The sequence below is a fragment of the Garra rufa genome, chromosome 1, assembly GCF_049309525.1.
Source record: "Garra rufa chromosome 1, GarRuf1.0, whole genome shotgun sequence".
NCBI lineage: Eukaryota > Metazoa > Chordata > Actinopteri > Cypriniformes > Cyprinidae > Garra > Garra rufa.
In genome coordinates, this window is record NC_133361.1 from 51210474 (window position 1) to 51233112 (window position 22639).

At 35.0% G+C, this 22639-nt stretch overlaps 1 protein-coding gene across 3 annotated transcripts; it reads left to right on the plus strand.

Moving 5' to 3' along the window:
- On the plus strand, window positions 1-17987 carry copz2 (COPI coat complex subunit zeta 2). Of its 3 annotated transcripts, none has more exons than XR_012353713.1 (10): window positions 1-90; window positions 3051-3119; window positions 3675-3759; window positions 6368-6459; window positions 6714-6769; window positions 8002-8079; window positions 11386-11437; window positions 11841-12013; window positions 14371-14409; window positions 17137-17987. XR_012353713.1 is itself a non-coding variant. In XM_073833509.1 (10 exons), exons 1-10 carry the CDS (start codon window positions 31-33, stop codon window positions 17182-17184), a joined length of 612 nt encoding a protein of 203 aa, XP_073689610.1. In that variant the 5' UTR covers window positions 2-30; the 3' UTR covers window positions 17185-17987. The 3 variants fall into 3 exon arrangements, 2 of the variants coding, with proteins under 2 accessions (XP_073689610.1, XP_073689611.1); XM_073833509.1 differs by lacking the exon at window positions 11841-12013 and adding an exon at window positions 14602-14634 and having other exon boundaries at window positions 2-90; XM_073833510.1 differs by lacking the exon at window positions 11841-12013 and having other exon boundaries at window positions 2-90.
- The last annotated feature ends 4652 nt before the right edge of the window (window positions 17988-22639 follow it).

Consider the following 22639-nt stretch of genomic DNA (forward strand, 5'->3'; position numbering starts at 1 on the left):
GAGTCAGAGGGTTTTAGGAGCGCTACTGTAATGACAGCTCAAAGCTGTCCACGTCAACACTGTGCTACCACCATGGACTCCGCGGCTCTGGTAAGATATGCGTGCCATTTATTCGCAGCTTTTTAATTCTTTTACTTAGTGTAAACGCTAAAATAGTAAATCGGCTGGCTTTGGTAGCTTGTGCGCAGTTTTTGTCTTTGAATCTATGAAGAAATGTGTTTTCGACAGGAACTATTTTCTCTTTATATTATTCTAAGGCTTAGCGTGCTAAGTTGGAACAATATTTTAAGAAACTCTACAGTTGTGAACTACTAGAAATATGTGTTGGGTTGTATTATAAACACTCGTACATGCATTTTTTTCTCGCTAAAACGTAATTGTTGTTGCCAGAAACCGATCCGGTTTCTCTTTGCGAGCGAACCAAAATTTATGGGACCAAGCCATAACATAATTTTTCCGATTATGAACGGATTGTAGTGCACAATGCGAATGTAGTGTGTTTTCCATTCTTGCGCACTACATATTTGCCTATGTTCAGTTTCTACTCAGTGTTCAGTTTGTTCTGAAAGTTTTTTCCGTCTAGTCGTGGAAGATGTGGGTTTTCAAAGTGGGACGTGGATGCCACGTCCTCGACGCGTCTCTGCCGGAGCGGAGCGCGCACTGTCTGTATGGTGCGCGTGATTGATTCCACAGGTGGATACTTGGAGAAGATCAGGGATATTGCTTGCCATGGATATTTTAATAATCTTATGAGTTGACCTATTTAGACAACATCGGTTTTAACTGCAAATGATTAATACTGTAGCTGTAGAAAATAGTAGGACGTCTGTTTGACGGCGTTAAACTATGAAAGAAGTGCTTTTTGTATGTAGAATTTTAAACCTTACATAAGACGAATAATTACTTTTATATTTTTTAAATTATGCTTTTTTACATTTTAATACAATGTATTGTCATCTCAAGCTGAATACTGAATATATTTTTGTATTTGTATTTGTAGGCTTTGCATTGTTTACATATAATCTTAAAGGATAACTATTGCCAAAATGCAACCTGGGCTGTTTTTTTTTTTTTTTTTTACTGTAAACGAGACAAACTTATATCTAACAGCATAATTACGACAAACGAGCCGTTTTTGAGATTGACCGTGATTTCGTTTTGTGGTCAATGGCCGATGAATGGGAGTACTAGGGGCATAACTTTGAGCGCATCAAAATCGATATTTTTACAACACTAAGAAGCTCGACACACCATGAAACTTTGCTGGAAGTATCGCCTGGGTCTCTACACATGAACTCGAGCATTGAGAACACTGTTTGTGTACACAGAGTTTACTAAAAAGAGGTTTTGAACAACTCGCTTTCACTGTTTAAGTTTCCGCTCGCGGCCGTCTTTGCCAGTCAAGAAGTGTCGATCTCCGAATGCGAGGATGGATAGCTCCTAAAGCATATTTCCATATAAATGCACGGCTAAGGCCGTGTTCACACTTGGCGTCTTTTTTCACAAGAAAAAGTTGACTAGGGCGTTTTTTTTTGTAAAAATAAAGCTGGCAGCGTTCTGTTACAAAAAGCAGCCGAGTGCGTCTTTTGTTGCTATAACAACAGCTGCAACAGTAGCGTAGTGCTGTGTGGTGAAGAAATGTCGAGAAAGAGCCTCTTTGTGATGTATATTACGGTAGAGTTGTTTACTCATATCATACAACTCCTTGTGCTCCGAAACTAGTACGATAAGTTTATCTACCGGCAACTTCTCCGTTTTTTCTTGTTCTTTTTGTTGTTATGGAAACGATAGGTCCCGCTACTCGCTTGTCATTGGTCAGCTGTCAAAAAAGCGCTTGACGTAGGGCGTTTTCTTAAAAAAAGTTCAATTTTTTTCAACTTAAAAAGACGCTCTGAGCTGCAAAAAAAGACGCCGGCGGTGGCGTTTAAAAAAAGCACTAGGGCTTTTTTGAAAAGACTGTTTACTCCATAGGATTAGAATGTAAAACAGACGCTGGCAGTTTGAAAAAGGACGGCAAGTGTGAACACGGCCTAATTCGTTGTTTTGTCGCAAGTGAAAAACAATATTAACCTTCTAGTTGTAAAAAGAGCCTTATATAAGCCTAATATTTCGTCCTATGGAGTCCATTCATTCGCATTCGGAGATCGACACTTCTTGACTGGCAAGACGGCTGCGAGCGGAAACTCAAACAGTGAAAGTGTGTTGTTCAAAAACTTTCTTTTTAGTAAACTGTGTACACAAACAGTGTTCTCAATGCTCGAGTTCATGTGTAGAGACCCAGGCGATACTTCGAGCAAAGTGTCATGGTGTGTCGAGCTTCTTAGTGTTGTAAAAATATCGATTTTGATGCGCTCAAATTTATGCCCTTAGTACTTCCATTCACCAGCCATTGACCACAAAACGAAATGGTCAATCTCAAAAACGGCTCGTTTGTCGTAATTATGCTTTTAGATGTAAGTTTGTCTCGTTTACATAAAAAAAAACAGCCCAGGTTGCATTTTGGCAATAGTTATCCTTTAAGGAACTCAAATGGAACCCATTAATTAATCAATGGATGGCGATATGCTGCATACTTCATTGTTATATATACAAGTTTATGTAAGTTAAAGGGTCACTGGTAACATTTTTAATAGGTGGTTTTGCAGTGCAAGGTCTTACCTTGAAATAGATCTTATAATTTACAGAGGGCAAAGTTTCATTGTTGAGCCCTGAAGGTCCACACACCGAGACAGGATCATCTTCTATTCCAACCAGATGATCAGATGATAGTTTTCTCCTTTTGTTCGCCTGGCTCAAGTTCTGTGATACACTCAGACTTTAAATCAGTGGTAGTCAGTGCATGACAGAACTTTGGCCCGGACGGACCCAGTCGAGTGAGAGCCAACAGACAACCACTTCTGACTAGACTTTCTCTTTTTATAGTATTTTCATGTCTGTAGGCATGTGGCAGTATTATTTCAAGGGTGTGTTTATGACATCTGAGATATAAAATAATTAAATAAAATGCAATGTTGAGTGTTTCAAAATAACGTTGATTTATTTTCAACCAGGAACCATCGCTCTACACTGTGAAGGCCGTCTTCATCTTAGACAACGATGGAAACAGACTGCTTTCAAAGGTCCGCAGATTCTTTCTAAAATATTCTTTCTTGTCATTGAAGATGGAAAATTATCTGACTTTAGACATTTGGGTCATTTTCACACTGTTGGCATATTAGCCATTCAGTAAAATATCAAAGAGAACAGAGATAGAATCAAATTAAATTCGATTGAAAGAGATATAAAGGAACTTATTCTCAAAGAATAACATTGTTTTAATATTTTTTTGTATATTTTGCTTATTTTAAATTCAGTTCTGTGAAACTGTATGGCTTTTTCCTATTAGAGAAAATACATTTCGGTGCAAAATCATGCTCCTAAAAATCTAAATTCTGGCAGGGTTTAGTTCCAGCACTTATTAAACACTTTTTTCACCAGAAAATCTGGAATTAAAAAAGACATTTAAATAAATTAAATCAATTACAGACAGGTTTGTTCAACAGGGTTGGAGATGAACTTTTATGAAAGAAAAAAAACCCCACACAAACATGTGCAGACATGAACGTGGAAATATGAGTTAAGCTTTATGAATACATATTTATGTACTATAACAAATGATTCCTGTGCAATTTCAGTACTATGATCCAGACCTCTACCCCTCCATGAAAGAGCAGAAGAATTTTGAAAAGAACGTCTTCAACAAAACACATAAAGCTGACAGTAAGTTTATTGTTTATTAGCTCAATTATTAGATCAATTTAGTGCCAGATGTGTTGCTTGTAGTGAGTAGACCTGATCGGCTGCTTTATGTTCCAAGCTCTTCAGATGTTTCATAGTAAAAACAAGGAAGTTTAGAGATTTTAATTGTGCCGATTAGGACTAGAACTGCTCTCGAAGTAAAATAATAAGCGTCCCAGATCAGTCCCTGATCAAGTTTCTAGTTTACAGTGGTCCTTGATCACTAGAACTTGCATTTGCAAGCTTCCTCTGGGGTTTGCAGGTCAGATTACTGAAAAACTGGGTGGAGAACCTGTTCTAGAGTTCGTACGTGTTTCTGTCACTTGCCCCGTGGGGTGAAGGAGTATGACACCAGGACAACAAAACCACCCTGATCCTTTCACCTGTTTAGGTGTTCACTGTTTTAACATGGTCAAAATACACACCTGTATTTGTGTCTTAAAGGTGAACCTGGAGAAAGGTGAAACTGTCTGCTCTGTTTAAATTTCTTGGAGTTTTCTTCTATTCTCCAGACAGACATCCATCAAACACAGGTGAAAAGAGCCAGAAATAGCTTCTGACCTGCATTCGTTTTGCTTCACATGAAACTTTTAGTAATCAGACACTCAGTTCTTTTAACACAACGTCTCAAGGTAAAACACTGATCTGGGATCAGTTTGCCTACACTCTAAAAAATGTTGAGTTATTTTTTTAACCCAAATGCTGGGTTTAGCCTGTTGGGTCATTTTATTGGGTTATTTTTGATATTTTTACCCAGGTGCTGGGTAGTTTTTTGCATTCTAAAAATGCTGGGTTATTATTTTTTTTTTACCTAAATGCTGGGTTCAGTTTGTTGGGTCATTTTATTGGGTTATTTTTAATATATTTTACCCAGGTGTTGGGTAGTTTTTCTGTAACTCAGCCGCTGGATCATTTTTACAGTCAAAACAAATGATGAACCCCCTCACAATACCTACCCAGTGCTGGGTCTGTGTAACGCAATGTTGAGTAGTCCGTGCCAAACCGGGTAAAACTGGATACATTTGTCAACGGAGGTGTTCTGTTCTGAGAGAAAACTTGACTAACGGGAAACTTCCTGAATTAAATTAAGGTTTAACTTTATATTACTCTGTATCCCTATCGAAATATCACTCTATAAAAAGGAAATCATCTGGAGTCTCACATTTTTCCTTTTTTGTTACGCTAGACTGCTACAAACGCAGTATTAACCGGATCTACACTCAAAGCGAACTACGTGCCGCGCCACCATAGAAGTTTCACCTCCCGCCAAACGACTGTACTCTACTCTACTCTACTCTCTACTGTTCAAACACGACGCGATTTCACTGTTATATGTAACATATTTAAAGTGCGCTTCACTGACTACAACAAAAACGCTATTGATCAGGTGCGCCATGCCGCCATTGTGTTTTGACGGTTTGAAACTTAAATGTCGGACAGACAAGATGGCACGAGGTAAAGCTGTTTTTTTATGTAACTCTTCAAACGCGAATATAAGAAAAGTCATGAATATAAGTCATTCAATGAACTGGAACAGCCCACTAACCTTCTTATTGGGTGCTCTTGCTGCTCCTGTCATATCCTAAAGCCTTTACTGAATGTTTTTGAAGATTTTATGATTGTAAAAGACTGGCTTGATGTTGAATAAAAAATGTTGTATAGCTACTGCTCTTGTCCTATATGAAACAGATTTTAGAGTGCATTTTTATTTTTAAATGAAAAGCTTTCACTAGGTTGACTGACCCAGCACTATGTCACAAAAAAAAAAACAGCCCAGCAAATCTATAAAACCCAACAAGCTGCGTCAAAATAACCCAGCATGTGTCCAATATATAACCAGTGCTGGGTTGCCAAATAACCCATAAATTGTTGGTTTTGGTTGTATTTTTAGTGATGTATATTACTTTGAAGCATTTCCATCTCTGTGCTCTCACTCCATTGACCATTGGATAACTAAATAAACTAGAAAAGTGAACTTTGATGAAAATGACTTGACAAAGACTTGCTTAAAAGTATGGGTGTGCAATATCTATTGTCTATGACAATATCATAATTGTAGTTTTAACAGTGTGTGAGCTGATATTATTGATTATGTCAATCTCTTTGCAAAAAGCAAACAAAAACAGGTCTTTTTTGTAAGATATGAATTAATATCAGACAAGCAAGGGAGGGTTGTTTTCCCAGATATCAGCATGTGTGTGTGATCGCAAATATTGTATATATTTTAGCATTTATATTTATTTTGCCAGTGAAAATAGTTCCGAACTAAGCTGAAGGAAAACATGTGTGCATCTCAGAGCAACACTGCTGTGTTTGGCTCTTGAATTTTGAATGAATGAATGAATAATTTGAACAAATCGTTTGAATGAATAATTTAGCGAATCACTCATTAACATACTGGTGGTTTTAGTGTCTTATTTGTTTATCCATGACAGACCTAAACCAGTCAACACATTCAGCAAAATATTATTTAAATATAAATATTAAGACACCTCTATACCAACAAGTATAAAATGTCTGTGTATCTGACTATACTCATTATCATGTACAAATAAATGGTAAATCTTGTGGTTTTTTTCTGTGTGCACAGATGAAATTGCTTTCTTAGAGGGAATGACGATAGTCTACAAGAGCAGCATAGACTTGTTTTTCTATGTGGTTGGCAGCGCTCAGGAGAATGAGGTGAGTCCTGTATGAAGATGAGATGGCCTGTGATTGGCTGAAGTGCTGTCCATACTCTACAATCTTGTTATTTAACTTGTAAGTAACAGCATTTTTTTTTGACTGTTACGGAGAGCTGGTCAGTTTTAAACACTATTTGACATCTAGGTGACTTTTTTTGTCTAAGAGGATGCAGGTACAACAAAACGTCAGCTGTGTTTCATCCCGTTTCCTTTTTTGTCTCTCTCTCTTTTCCTGTATTTGTCTGATCTCAGCTCATGCTGATGGCAGTGTTGAACTGCTTGTTTGAGTCTCTCAGTCAGATGTTGAGGTAAGTTCGTGCTATATACTGTTATAATGTTCAAAAGTTTGGGTTCAGTGGGATTTATTCAGCAAGGACACAATAAATTGCTCAAAAATGACAATAAAGACAATTATAATGTTACAAATGATGCTAAATAATTCATGTGTTTCTTTCTTCATCAAAGAATTCTAAATAAAATGTAAAACATAGCACAGTTTCCACAAAAATACTAATAATCAGAGAAGTTTCTTGTGTACCAAATCAGCATATTAGAATAATTTCTGAAGGATCTTGTTACACTGAAGACTGGAGTAATGGTGCTAAACATTCAGCTTTCTTCAGTCATAAAGAAATTAGGGAAAACATTCCAGGATTTTTCTCCACATAGTGGACTTCAATGGGGATCAACAGGTTGAAGGTCCAAATTGCAGTTTCAGTCGCGCTTCAAAGGGCTCTACATGATCCCAGCCGATAAATAAGGGGCTTATCTAACAATCATTTTCTAAAAATAAAATCAAAATGTTTATACTTTTACTCACAAATGTTCATCTTGCACTAGCTCTGCGATGTGCGTCTATGACTTCACGCAGGGGCGCCACTCGCAATTTTGGGCCCTATGACAAAATATGAGGTTGGGCCCCCCCCACCACACCAAAGCAGATATCTGGGGGCCCCTAAAGGGCATGGGCCCTTAGAATTGTCCTAACTTTCCCCTCCTTAGCGGCGCCCCTGACTTCACGCATGACATAATCACGCTGGTAAGGTCAAACGTGGTTAGTTCTTCGACAGTGCACTCTGGTTCAAAAAGGTAAGGTAGGGAAAAAGACTTGTCCTTTCCAACTTGACTACGTAATGCGTGAAGCTGTGGATGCAGAGCTAATGCAAGATGAGCAATTGTGGTTAAAAAGTATAGAAATGTTAATTTTTTAAAGAAAATTACCAATCGTTTCGCTAAATAAGACCCTTATTCCTCGAATGGGATTGTGTAGAGCACTTTGAAAGTGCAATTTGGACCTTTATCTTGTTGATCCCCATTGAAGTCCAAAATATGGAGAAAAATCCTGGAATGTTTTCCTCAAAAGCCTTAATTTCTTTTCAAACCATATGCAGTTCTAGCTGCCTATAGACTAATTTATGTTAGAATTCCCCGAATTATTGGCGTTAAGCCTCTTTTGGTAACTGTAGAAACTGGTGAAGTGCAGCACAGGATGTCACAGAAGAACACTTGTGTGCTCAGATGTCTGGTTCTTCTCCAACAGGAAGAATGTGGAGAAAAGGACTCTGCTGGATAATATGGATGGAGTGTTCTTAGTGGTGGATGAAATCATCGATGGAGGGTAAGTAAAACACAATTGATCCTTCACACAGACCTATCCCCTTCATTACTGTTGCTGTGTATGCTCTCACGCCACACGACATGTTCTCATACAGTGAAAAATACATTACTTATTGTTATTAATGTTGAAAACAGTTGTGCTACTCAGTGTTAATTTCGTTCGTTAATTTTCATTTTTTATATTTTTATTAGCCTACCATTCGCCTCCCTCATGCTTGCTAAAAGTGATTAGAAGTCTGATTCGTTTCCACGAAAAGGTTCTTTCGGATATATGAGTTTGATGAACCAGTTAAAAAACAATTCAGAGGTTATTTTACAGTGGAACTGGCTTATGTAGTCCCCAATTTTGGGCATTGCTCAACAGAATTGATCATGATGTGATTGAGGGTCTTGATCTTATTTTCATCTAAAAAGGGCCTACTATTTTTAAAACATTTCTATCAGCCAATGATAATTCTAAAAGAAAATGCCACTAGCATAGATCAGTGGCCGAGAGCGCAGCTGATTGACAGATAAACCACACAAGCTCTGTCAGTGTTATTGTTAATTTTCTGGTTATTTTGTTTCAATGTACAGTCGTGGCCAAAAGTTTTGAGAATTACATAAATATTGGAAATTGGAAAAGTTGCTGCTTAAGTTTTTATAATAGCAATTTGCATATACTCCAGAATGTTATGAAGAGTGATCAGATGAGTTGCATAGTCCTTCTTTTCCATGAAAATTAACTTAATCCCGAAAAAAACTTTCCACTGCATTTCATTGCTGTCATTAAAGGACCTGCTGAGATCATTTCAGTAATCGTCTTGTTAACTCTTGAGAATGTTGACGAGCACAAGGCTGGAGATCATTATGTCAGGCTGATTGGGTTAGAATTTCAGACTTGACATGTTAAAAGGAGGGTGATGCTTGAAATCATTGTTCTTCCATTGTTAACCATGGTGACCTGCAAAGAAACGCGTGCAGCCATCATTGTGTTGCATAAAAATGGCTTCACAGGCAAGGATATTGTAGCTACTAAGATTGCACCTAAATCAACAATTTATAGGATCATCAAGAACTTCAAGGAAAGAGGTTCAATTCTTGTTAAGAAGGCTTCAGGGTGTCCAAGAAAGTCCAGCAAGCGCCAGGATGGTCTCCTAAAGAGGATTCAGCTGCTGGATCGGAGGGCCACCAGTGCAGAGCTTGCTCAGGAATGGCAGCAGGCAGGTGTGAGCGCATCTGCACGCACAGTGAGGCCAAGACTTTTGGAAGATGGCCTGGATGAAGCCTCTTTCCGATTGTTTGGGGCATCTGGAAAAAGGCTTGTCCAGAGAAGAAAAGGTGAGCGCTACCATCAGTCCTGTGTCATGCCAACAGTAAAGCATCCTGAGACCATTCATGTGTGGGGTTGCTTCTCATCCAAGGGAGTGGGCTCACTCACAATTTTGCCCAAAAACACAGCCATGAATAAAGAATGGTACCAAAACACCCTCCAACAGCAACTTCTTCCAACAATCCAACAACAGTTTGGTGAAGAACAATGCATTTTCCAGCACGATGGAGCACCGTGCCATACGGCAAAAGTGATAACTAAGTGGCTCGGGGACTAAAACGTTGAAATTTTGGGTCCATGGCCTGGAAACTCCCCAGATCTTAATCCCATTGAGAACTTGTGGTCAATCCTCAAGAGGCGGGTGGACAAACAAAAACCCACTAATTCTGACAAACTCCAAGAAGTGATTATGAAAGAATGGGTTGCTATCAGTCAGGATTTGGCCCAGAAGTTGATTGAGAGCATGCCCAGTCCAATTGCAGAGGTCCTGAAAAAGAAGGCCCAACACTGCAAATACTGACTCTTTGCATAAATGTCATGTAATTGTCGATAAAAGCCTTTGAAACGTATGAAGTGCTTGTAATTATATTTCAGTAAATCACAGAAACAACTGAAACAAAGATCTAAAAGCAGTTGAGCAGCAAACTTTGTGAAAACTAATATTTGTGTCATTCTCAAAACTTTTGGCCACAGTTTAAGTTTGTGCAAAACATACAAAGTAAACTTTATCATTAAGCTGAACTGTGCACATTTATTTTTGTCTTGTTTAATTCATGCGATTAATGCATGTCCCTGCTGAGCTGTGGGCTATGACTAATTTCACAGGCAAAGCAGACTAAATTATAATTTATTTATCGTCATTTTTTACAAATAAAGCTTCATATTATGAGAAGGATACGTTCTACGAACTTCTACGAGATTAGGTTCATTCAATCTAAAAAACAAGAATCAAAAAGAATCTAAACCAACATTTAGAAATCGATTCTTGGAATTGAATCCTACCGATTCCTGAAACAGGAATCTGAATCAGACTAGATTCCAAAAATTTCAGAATCGAACAGCCTTATTGAAGAGTATTACCCTGGAAATCCAGAGGTCTCGCGAGAGCACAATTTGAATTGTCTCTGCAAGACACTCTGGCATCGAGCAATGATGCACGTTACTGCATTACGTAAGCAGTTCTGGGAACCAATCAAATTGGTGTATCTGATGTAGGCGGACCAGAGGCGAGCTAAGCTGATGATGACAGCACTGCGACGTCTGGATTCCGGAATCATTTAGTAAACATTGAAAGATGGCTACAGAAGAACACCAGTTGTTTGAAACGGCTTTGGCCGCTACAATGAACGAGTTAGACTTGGCTTTCATATAAAAGAGGAACAGAAAACCGCGCTCGAATCTTTCCTTTGCAAGAAGGACTTTCTGCTGTTTTGCCGACTGGATACGGCAAGAGTTTAATCTATCAGTTCACACCATGTATTGTTGTGATTGGTCGTGGCGTTATCCAATTGCGTGCAGTGAGAGTTTCAAATGCATGCTTGGTGCTGCCCCTCGAGTTAGGCCCTTTTCATTGCTCGATGCCAGACCCTTAATCTTAATAGATTAGGGTCTGGATTTTTTCCAGTCTAGAAGACTATAATATAGCTACTAAAGCAAATGTTGGTTACTGCAGTTTGACTAAAAGTAATGACTAAAAGTTGATAAAAATGCAATGACTTTTCGTCGACTAAAACTATGAAAGACTCAAATGACTAAAATGTGACTGAGACTATTAAGCATTTTTGTCTCAAGATAAAGACTAAATCAAAAATGCCTGTCAAAATGAACACTAGTGCTGCTTTATATTTTTGTTCAAATTCTCTATACTCCCTAACTAGACTTACTGAGTGTTTGTCATGATGGTTGTTTTCATTTCACAAATGTCAATTGCAACAATTTTATTATATAAATTCATTACTTTCTGTACTCATATGCTGTTGTTCAACTGATTTGCAGGGTGATCCTGGAAAGTGATCCCCAACAGGTGATTGAAAAAGTCAACTACAAGGTAAGAGACTGTACAGAAGAGCAAATATCATTGTGTAATGAACTGATAGTGCTTGTTTTTCCGTATTTAGGGGTTCTGCTTTGACAGCTTGTTATTAAACCCCAGACAGTTTTCAGATGTGACAACAGTACTGCAAGTCAGCAGAATTTCTAGCTTGCTTGTTTTGTTGTATTTTTTTATCCAGAATCACGGCTTCCTGTCTTTATAATTACCTCAGCACATCATTTCAGCTCGACAGGAAGTCGCCTTTTCTTTTTCTCCAGTTTGTGGTTTAAATTTTTGAAAGTGTAGAATGTTAAAAGCGGATAAGCAGAAGATTCCATTCCAGTGTTCTATAATTAATGTGTCCCTTTGGCATAAATAGACGCACACAGACTAAATATCCCGTCTCTTGCCCTGTCAGTGTATGTCGGAGCAAGCGTATGGCTTCGTCCTTATTGATTACATCACTGGTAACATGGAGGGCCAAGGAGAGAGACGGCAGCTACTGTAGCTCTCCTTCAACCCCCTTCCCTCTCTCTCTCCCTCCGGATAGAGACGGGGAAGAGAGAGGGACGAGGGTGAGAGAGTGGGCAGGTAACCGCATGGCATGCACAAGCGTGTGTGTGAGAAAAACAGCTGTAAGCCAGGTAGACGATCAATATTAAGAAAACGTGGTGCTGACATCTGACCATAAACCTTTCGCTGCGGAGTGGGAGACACTGAGTCACATCTTTGAGTTACGCTCACATAAACTCACTTAATCAATGACCGGGCATGATTTCAGCATGGCTGACCTCAGTCCACGCTTCTGATTTATGCTGTTATGAGTTTTATTGTTCACTCCAGTGCAATGGAGGGAAGACGTTGTCCTACTAAGATCCACAAAAAATGTTTCAATTCAAATAAGATTTAAATACATTACTGAATTTTATTATTATAATTATTGTTACATATTTTGTAATTAAATCACTTTTTGTATTTTTCTTATTAGCACAAAAATTGGCAAGGTATTATCCTTGAATAGAATTGTATTAGCTGGGGCAAATTGTATCATTTGTCATCTTTTATATGTTTTTTTACACTCTAGTGCAGTGGTCAGCCAATATAGATTTTAATGCATTTGTAAAACTTTTTTTGTTTTTTATTATTTGAAGCGTTAATACATTTTATGTATTATTTTTATTAGTAGTAAAATTGCAACGTATACATTTTATTTTGTGATCTTTTTAAACTCAGTTTGTTCAATTTTAGTGATGGTCCTGCTTTAGCATGTTGTCCCACTAAGGTTCACCCATAAAATAAATTATCAACTTCAAATAATATTTTAAAATGAAAGTACAACATAAATTCAATTAGATAGTTGAATTAAGATCTAATCTGCATTAGTGGTAAAACATTTTTTTTTTTTTTTATTATTAGAATATTTTACATATTTTTTTTATCAGTAATAGTAGCAGCTTTCATCTTAGATCTTTTAGAATTTTTTTGTTGTTTTGACTTTTTTTAAAAGACGTTTTAGTGATGGTCCTGCTGCATTATAGTGGTCAACCAATATGGATTTTTTTTGTTTACTTTTTTTTTAATTAGAAGATTTTACATATTTTTATCAGTAGTGGTAGTAGTTTTTTTATCTTGGATATTTTAGCTTTTTTTTGTGACTTTTTTTGAAAGACTTTTAGTGATGGCCCGGCTGTATTACAGTGGTGGACCATATGCATTTATTTATTTTTTTTAAATTATTAACATTTTTTACAGATCATTTTTTTCATCAGTAGTATTTTTATCTTTGGTCTGTTAGACTTTTTTGTGATAAAAAAAAAAGACTTTTAGTGATGGTCCTGCTGCATTACATTGGTCAACCAATATGCATTTAGTTTAATTTATTAATATTAATTTAAAAAATGTACATAATATTTTTATCAGTAGTATTAGTAGTAGTTTTCATCTTAGATCTTTTAGATTTTTTTGTGACTTTTTAAAGACTTTTAATGATGAACTTTTCTGTATTATTTTTCATTTATTAGAAAATTCTGCATTTTATTTCATTTATTTTTTTGTCAGTAGTAGTTTTCATCTTAGATGTTTGAGTTTTTTTTTTTTTTAACTTTTTTTTAAGACTATTAGTGATGGTCATGCTGCATTACAGTGGTCAACCAATATGGATTGTTTTTTTTTTTTTTACTTTTTAAAATTATTTTAAATTTATTAGAAAATTTTACATATTTTTTTTTTATCAGTAGTAGTCTTCATCTTAGATGTTTGAGATTTTGTTTTACTTTTTTAAAGACTATTAGTGATGGTCATGCTGCATTACAGTGGTCAACCAATATGGATTTATTTTTTTTAATTATTTTAAATTTATTAGAAAATTAAATATATATATATATATATATATATATATATATATCAGTAGTAGTTTTCATCTTAGATCTTTCAGATTTATTTTTTTTATTCTAGCGTACTGATCAACCAATAAGGACATTAATATAATATCATTACATCAACTGATGACTTAAAAAAAGCCAATATGCACATAATAACCTTATCCAAAATTAATACTTACAATGTTTACAAAACATTTGCATAGTTGACAACAGAAAATGTTTAAGATCCATTATCAAGGCTGTTAAAAGATCCTATAAGGGACAAACTAACTCTTCAGATAACTGGGCAAGCTGGCATCATTAACAAATGTCATTGATCTCAAATTAGGCAGAAATGTGCTGATCATTCGGTCTGTTATCACTCCAGATGTTCTCTGTGCATTTCCCCTACACCCAACATTAGTAGCAATTGAGTTGAGGTGTGTTGTTTAACCTTTAACATTTAACATTCCCTTTGACAATTTGAAACATCTTGCACGATATGTAATGCTTGGTTGGTTGTGGTTTATATTGGTTCTTATTTGAATCGTAATTGTTCTTGATTTTGAATTGTTGCTTATTTTACAGGCAGAAGACAGCCCACTATCAGAACAGAGTGTGGCACAGGTACTGAATGTACATCATACATTTCAAACACTGCAATGATGCATTTTCCCACCTTTTAACATCACTGTCATGAAACATTTTTAAAGCTCAAAACTTGTTAAAAGGTGTGAAAAGTTTCTGTCTTACCTTCATTAACGCCTGCACTGATTTTAGTCTCGCTCTAACCTCTGCTACTAACTCTAACCTTAACAGCATATCACTGAAAAACTGGCTCTCACCTCTAATGTAAGTGCAAGAACACTCACACATATGTGCTGTTGTGTGTGTGTGTGTGTGTGTGTGTGTGTGTGTGTGTGTGTGTGTGTGTGTATATATATATATATATATATATATATATATATATAAGTAAAGTAAAAAATCTCCTAAAATGTTGTTCAGCCTTTTGGATACATTTTTAAACATTATATCAGAGTGATAACAGAGACACCAGCCCTCCAGGACCGAGTTCGGGCACCCCTGCTTTAGAAACTCAAGAGTGTAATATTATAGTCTTCAGATGCCCCCTTGTGGCCATAATATAAAACTTTGTAGTAAGGTTGAGGAGTTTCTCGTTCTCAGAACATTATGGCAAGATTTTCTCGAGGCCTCGTTTACACTAGTGCGTTTTTTAAAACGACACTTTAAAATGAAAACGATCCTCGTCTACACTAGCGTTTTCTTTGCGTTTCAGAAACGATCTCCGTCTATACCACACAACCGAAAACTTAAGTCGCATGACCATTCATGCAGGTACAACCATAGATATAGGTAGATTCCCTATTATTTAGATGGAGGGCGCGTCTACGTGTTTGGAGCGGTTGAATGATGAATCTACTAATACACATCTATGGGCATGTCACTACTCGATCCGTACCTTTACACGATTTGCACTGCGCATGTGCAGAAACGCAGGTTTTTCTTTACAAATTTAATAATAAATATAATACAAGCTTTAAAACATGTGTTAATTACTGTGTTATCGATTTTTACATTTACTTTATTTTTTTTATTTATTTGTTTTCTACTTCCTGTCTGAAGTACGACTAAACAATTTACGGCAGTTTATAAAATATAAAATAATATATCAAAATAATATATAATAATGTTGTTATAAAACTAACAATGTAATGTGTTTGTGACACTACCCGACCTGCGTGAAAACTTGTTACCTCTGTATAATTTTGGAGGCTTTACGCATGCGCAGTAAGGCGAATTTGACATTTTTGTACGTTTCAGTTGGATGAGAAACTTTTGGGAAACGCTAGTGTGGACTGAGAGCGTTTTAAAACGAAAACTCCGTTTTCAAATGTATCCGGAATAATGTAGACGTAGCCAAAGTTATGCGTTTTAAAACGAAAACGCACTAGTGTAAACTCAGCCAATTGTTCTTCCCGTAACGTTCGTTCAAAGTTATCTAGACTTTAGTTATGTTCTTAATGCTAGCACAAAACATTGTTTATACACTATTTATGATTTCTTTCAGAAACATTTTGGTTCTTGTTTCAGATAATATTCAAAAGTAACATTCCCATAGTGTTTGAAAACGTCTAAAATGGAATGTTCCTTTAACGTTCACAAAACCATTTTTTAATTATTATTATTGTTTTATGTTTTAAACATTCAGATATATTACAGTATTGAGTCTGATATTGTGCAAAGCCAATTAAGTTTCATAATAGTTTCCTTTAGCTACAAGCTATAAAATATGAGAAATAAAAATGAAAAATATTTAAAAATAGTATTTTACAACTATATTGCATTGCTTCAGTGTGGGACCTATTTAGTATTATTCCTCACAATATACACTACCAGTCAAAAGTTTTTTTTTTTAATAAAGATTTTATTGCTTTTTAAAGAAGTCTCTTCTGCTCACCAAGCCTGCATTTATTTGACGGAATTGTTAAATATTTGTACTATTTAAAATAATGGTTGTCTATTTGAATATATTTTTAAATATAATTTTGTTCATGTGATTTCAAAGCTGAATTTTAGCATTATTACTCCAGTCACGTGATCCTTCAGAATTCATTCTAATATTCTGATTTTCTATATATATATATATATATATATATATATATATATATATATATATATATATATATAAAACATTTATTATTATTATTACATTTATTATTATTATTATTATTTTGTTGAAAACAGCTGAGTAGAATTTTTTAGGTTCCTTAGATGAAAGCTTAGAAGAACAACGTTTATCTGAAATAGAAATCTTTTGTAACAATTTAAAGCATCCTTGCAAAATAAAAGTATTAATTTCCTTGGATCATTCTATTTATCAAAGAATCCTAAAAAATGTACTCAGCTGTTTTAAACATTGGTAATAATGCTAATAAAAAAAAAGATTTTGAAAAGCAAATCAGCATATTAGAATGACTTCTGAAGGATCATGTGACACTGAAGACTGGAGTAATAGAGCTGAAAATTCAGCTTTGATCACAGAAAAAAATATATATTAGAATAGATATCTGTTATTTTAAATAGTAAAAATATTTCAAAATGTTACTATTTTTGCTGTATTTTGGATTAAATAAATTTAGGCTTAGTAAGCACAAGAGCCTTAAAAAAACATTAAAAATCTTACTGTTCGAAAACGTTTGAATGGTAGTGTATGCAAAAAAATATGAAATACATCCAAAAATAATATTAACAAACTAACAACTCATTGAATTGCATATGTGGAGTAATGCTTCTTTTTTGGGATTATCCTAATAATTTTTTTTTTCTTTTCAGGTGTTACAGTCAGCAAAGGATCAGATCAAGTGGTCAATTCTGAAATAACATTTTCCATGATCTGAAGGAATCTGTAAATTACTGCAAGAGAAATTCTTTTTTTTTTTTTTTTTTATAATGAGTTGTAATTTAATTAATTATTGAAGTAGTGCACATGGGCAGGTGCATCTCATGTTTAGTGCTGAAATATTTATATTTTTGTCAAAGAGTAAATTAGGTCATTTGTGTTTTTTTAATTGTTTGATATGAAGAGGAATATCTGCTCACTGGGTTCTGAACCAAATATCAGCCAATACCCAAATACATGTCTATTTCCAAAGCTGCTTTAAAGCAATTATAATTTGTTTTAACCTCTGCAAATATTGATGTACTGCTGTTCTTATTGGAGAAGGTACGGTCGTGTTTTCTTTTAGCATGGCCTGTCATTTAAACTTGATTGTCTGAACTTGTTTTAGTCTTTTTGTATTTTTATTTTGCTTTGTCAAAAAGTTGTTACACTAGGTCTATATATAACTAAATATATTGTGCTATAAAAAAGGCAATATTATGAAATGAGTTAGAATAAGGAATTAATATTATAATAAAGCCCACTATAATAATAATAATTGTCTGACAAGTCACAACTAAACGCTATGTGTACTCTAGTTCAGAAATATGGAAAGTAATAGCATTTAAAAGGTTAAAAAAAGTATATTGTTTTGGTGATACAAAATAAGTAATATTTCCATAAAACCAGAATATATTTTATTTTCTACTAAAATAAACTGTGTTGTTATTTTTAAACCATTGTTTCAGTAAATAATTATGCACAGAAATGTCACTAAAAACTAATAAACGTTTTGTGTTTTGCATTTGTCGAGTCGTTTCTGTCTTCTCGAGATCGAATGACAGTAGGACAACGATGCTGATTCTCTATTGGTGAGAGAACAGTGGACGTAGACCAGTCAGATTTGTTCCTTAATGAATATTCTGCATAAATACGCATATGTTTAAAAGTAATCAAAAGAGGGTGTGGCTTGGTCTGTCATTGGATGCCTTCGGCCAATGGAAATCGCGAAGTCGAGGCTCCGCCTACTCGACTGAACCAAAGAGACGCGGCTGTGGAATCGTCAAAGAGTGACTGGTCGCAGATATCAAAGGTGGGCGTTGACTTTTAAAGGCGTGGGAGAATTGCAACACCCAATCACATTTTGCTCTTTCTCTCAGAGGTATGAAGTATAGACAGCGACAGCCAGTGCCCGTCGAATCTGACCTGTCAGCATAAAATAAATAGCCTCAAAGTTAGCCTTTTCTTTACGCTATGGTTAGGCTAATAACCAAAATAGGTTAAATAAATTGGTTGAATAGCTATAAATAATTTAGATGTTACTTTTAGAGTTTTATTTTTGTAGAGATAATTTTAGAGCTGACAAAATACACATAGCCCACCAAATAAGAGTCTATAATAATAAAAATATAAAATAATAAAAATAATTTATTTTAACAATAGTGCACAATTTGCACAAGTACTTGATTAGAATTAACGCGTTTTAAACACTAAACGTGACAATTTAAACAAAATCCACAGTAATATCTACATTCCATTCTTTAATTATTCTACTTAATTAAAATTATATTTTGATGCGAAATAGGTAATTGCACATCTAATAATAATAAAATCACTAACACAGTGAAAAGGCAAAACCCTTTCTGCCATATTCCTAAACAATAACCAGAATGTTTTGTACTAAAATAAAAGTATGTTATGCCATATACACTCTTAAAAATAAAGGTTTTTCAAGCGATGCCATAGAAGAACCATTTTTGTTTCCACAAAGATCCATTCAGTCAAAGGTTCTTTAAAGAACCATCTCTTTCTTACCTTTTTATAATCTGAAGAACCTTTAACTTCAGATGTTAAAGTTTCTTTATGGAACCATTTAGACAAAAAGGTTCTTAAAATTTCAAGGCATCGTGAAGCACCTTTAGAGTGTAGTATAATAAAAGTAAATGTATTATTGTTCGGAAGCAGTTTTAACGAATGCAGCTCAATTCTGTTACGGCGATTTAGATTTTTCATATCGTGATCAATAAAAATTAGAGATTCATGAGCACAAGTTGATTAATGCGCGTCCACTGTTAGGTAAAAACACATTTATAACGCGACAAATATTAAGAATCAAACATGAGACAATTGTTGACACTAGGCCTAAATCATCTGTTTTTTTTTTCCCGCAAAATGTTAATATTTCCCATCGCGGTCATATTCTAGCCTAAAAAAATAAATCACAAAAAAACTGTGGATTTTTAAAACGATTTTACATCGTTACAACTTTCAGTCACTTTTCCTTTTTCACTTTTTGTGATATCGACTTTTTTAAATCTCTTAGGCCCATTTAAAAATAGGCTACTTTAAATTTAGCTAAACACGTATTTAGATGATATTTTATATTTTATATTAAAATGATATTTTTGTTTACTACATACACCGATTTATATAGAAAGAAATAGCCAAAAAGTGAAAGCACGGCGGTGCGTAATGCACGTGACCTGGACGCGGTGATCATGAGCTTTGACCGTCCAAACACAGCAGTAGCTAGACAACAGTGGTTACATACTTTCTCTCAAGACTTTGGACTGTCTTTATTTCCACCCTGCGATAATATAATTTTCTTCCTTTGATCTCCAACGTCTGTGTTTAGTTCGGACCTCTGTTTAGGCTCCTAGTGGATGTAGGTACATCCACAATACCTACACCTTTTGGTATATTTATTTGTGCATTCTTTTAAATAAACACATTAAAAAATTTAAGAAAAGGATGATAAAAAAGGAAACCCACCCCCAACAAGTGTTGGGAAAAGTTAATTTAAAAAATAATGTATTACAATATTGCCTTACTCCCTTAAAAAGTAACGTGAATTACGTTACTTAATTACTTCTTATGGAAAGTAATGTCTTTTTATCTTTTTTTAATCTGGGCAGGGCTTGCTGCTCTCCAGCAATTAAAAAAAAAGCAAAACAAATGTTAGTTTATCTTGAGTAATTTTTGCTTATTAGTATGATTGAATTGGATCATCGAAGATCAGCCACAAAGACACTGGGTAATAAAATGTGATTAAATACATAAAGGTTATTTGTATTACATATATATATATATATATATATATATATATATAAGTAATCTGATTATGTAACTTGCATTACTTGTAATGTTTTACCCACAACTATATAAATAGCTACTCCTATTAAAAGGCCAGCAATATTGTTGATGTATTATTCCTGTTAATAACTTGTGACTTTGTAATCATAAATTATGAGTTATTTCCCCCAAATCATGAAGTTCCCACAAACTCCCACATATTTCACATGCAGGTATTGTTTACAGGAACTCCCTTCAAATTAACCACAAGGAATCTCTAACAAAACAAACATGGGTTTACAGAATAATAATAAGGTTAACATTTATCTTTAAACAAAATCTCATAAAACATAAAAAATGTGTTGCTTTTTTTTTTTGGTTATAAGTCTAAGGGATGAAATTAGAGAGTTAAATTCAGCAAGGAAAATTAAGAGTCACAAAGATGACATAATTTTTGAACAACATATTCAAGAGAAATGTGTTTTGGGTTTTCATAATAACAAATAACATCTTTGAGGACGAAATTGTGAACCATATTTCCATATTACACATATTGATTTGTAATATGCATTACTAAGAACTTCATTTGGACAACTTTAAAAGCGATTTTCTCAATATTTAGATTTTTTTTTGCACCCTCAGATTCCAGATTTTCAAATTGTTTCTCGTCCAAATATTGTCCTGAAAAAGGACCCTTAATGACTGGTGTTGTGGTCTAGGGTCACATTTATAGTACCAAAAACTTAAATCAACCCAAAATTAATAATGCTACAATCCAAAAATAAATGGGCAGCTGTTTCTTCCATAAGACCACAAAATGAGCAATTCTCAGAATATTTAGAAATGGAGGAGTTCACATGATAGATTTTATGAAGGATTTTATAATGGACTTCCTTAACCTTGTTAGACATACAAAATGTACTGGGCCCCAATCTATCAGTTATAAACGAATTCCAGTGGAATTTACCTCTTGGAGTAATCTTTGTTTTTTATTTGAAAAAGTTGAAATTAGAAACCAGTGACTGCAGTGGCAAAAGTCATTGCATTTTTTTTTTTTTTTTGAATTAGCGGTAAAGAAAGTCACAAAAACCTGTCAAATCGAGTAGAATTGACTTTAATAATGGGAACAAATGTTTGAAATTTAAAAAAAAATCTATACATACCGTCACTGAAAGTGTTTACTCAGGTATTTCACAGATGCTTTGTGGTGAAGGACTTTGTCAATATCGCCATCTAGTGGACAAATAGAATAATACACTGTCAACCTGAGAAAGCCAGACTCTCAGCACATAAAGCATTTGTGCTCAATGCTAATTATATAAATTGAGCACAAAAGAAGAGATATAAACAGCTGCTGGTAGCCATTGACTTCCATAGTATGGAAAAACACCGTGGAAGTCAATGGCTACTAGCAACTGTTCAGTCACCAAAATTCTTCATCTTCTTTTGTGTTCAACTCATACAAGTTGAGTAAATGACAGAATTTTTGTGATGGTTTCTGTCTTATTTAGTCACTCAGCTTTGTCAGGCTGGTCTGTTGGCTGGGTTTAGAGGTTAAACCAGGCCAGACTGCAAAATCAGACCAGCTTGGGCAGGATGTGAGAGCATCTAAAACCAGTAAAATCTCTTTGCAGCATCCTTTCTCCCAAACATATCATAGATGTATTTTTAACGCTTGTAGAAATCCATCATTTATGGCATTGTGTTTCCTGCATGTAATTTTACAGAGGGGTCATAAAGCGAACACACACATACCCACGGACACACACACGTGTCGCTTCATCTTCACATCCTCAGGAAATGTGTCTTTGAGAGAGTAGCGGGTGTTAATAGATTTCAGATCGCTTGCAGCTGTCTCACAAAGTGCTTCAAAGTGAAGAAGCGCCAGATGAAAGAATGCCCCGTCATCTGTCACAGACCGCTTCATGGGATAGAGACACGCAACGCTGTGGGCTCGTCCTCAAATACAGCCGTCAGCGAGGTCACCACTGCACGCTAATTTCCTCAAGGACTTAACCTTGAGAAGATTTGTCTACATATTTCTGTTTTCGCCATGATAAAGCTGACCTTGTTTCCTCGGTACTGAGTAGTTTATTGATGTGATGAAAGACAAAATGATGCATTAATGACATAAAGCTGTAGGCATTCATGTAGACAAACAAATGCTGTCATGTAAGCTCTACCGCATATTCATAAATTATGCATGGAGTTATAGATACTTTAACCGAATAACAGATGCTGACTGACAGCTGTCAATCAAATGTGACAGATGTATAAGACATTTATTGTTTTTTTTTTACAAACTTTAAGGGGTACAGATGAAGGAAGTCCTAGATAAATTTAGATATCTTCATGCTAATCTAATAGATTTGTAGGTATTTTTAA

Coding starts and splice junctions, on each gene's coding strand:
- copz2 (XM_073833509.1), top strand. CDS start 31: ATGACAGCTCAAAGCTGTCCACGTCAACACTGTGCTACCACCATGGAC. Junction 3,760..6,367: donor CAAAACACATAAAGCTGACA/GTAAGTTTATTG, acceptor CTGTGTGCACAG/ATGAAATTGCTTTCTTAGAG. Junction 6,460..6,713: donor GCAGCGCTCAGGAGAATGAG/GTGAGTCCTGTA, acceptor GTCTGATCTCAG/CTCATGCTGATGGCAGTGTT.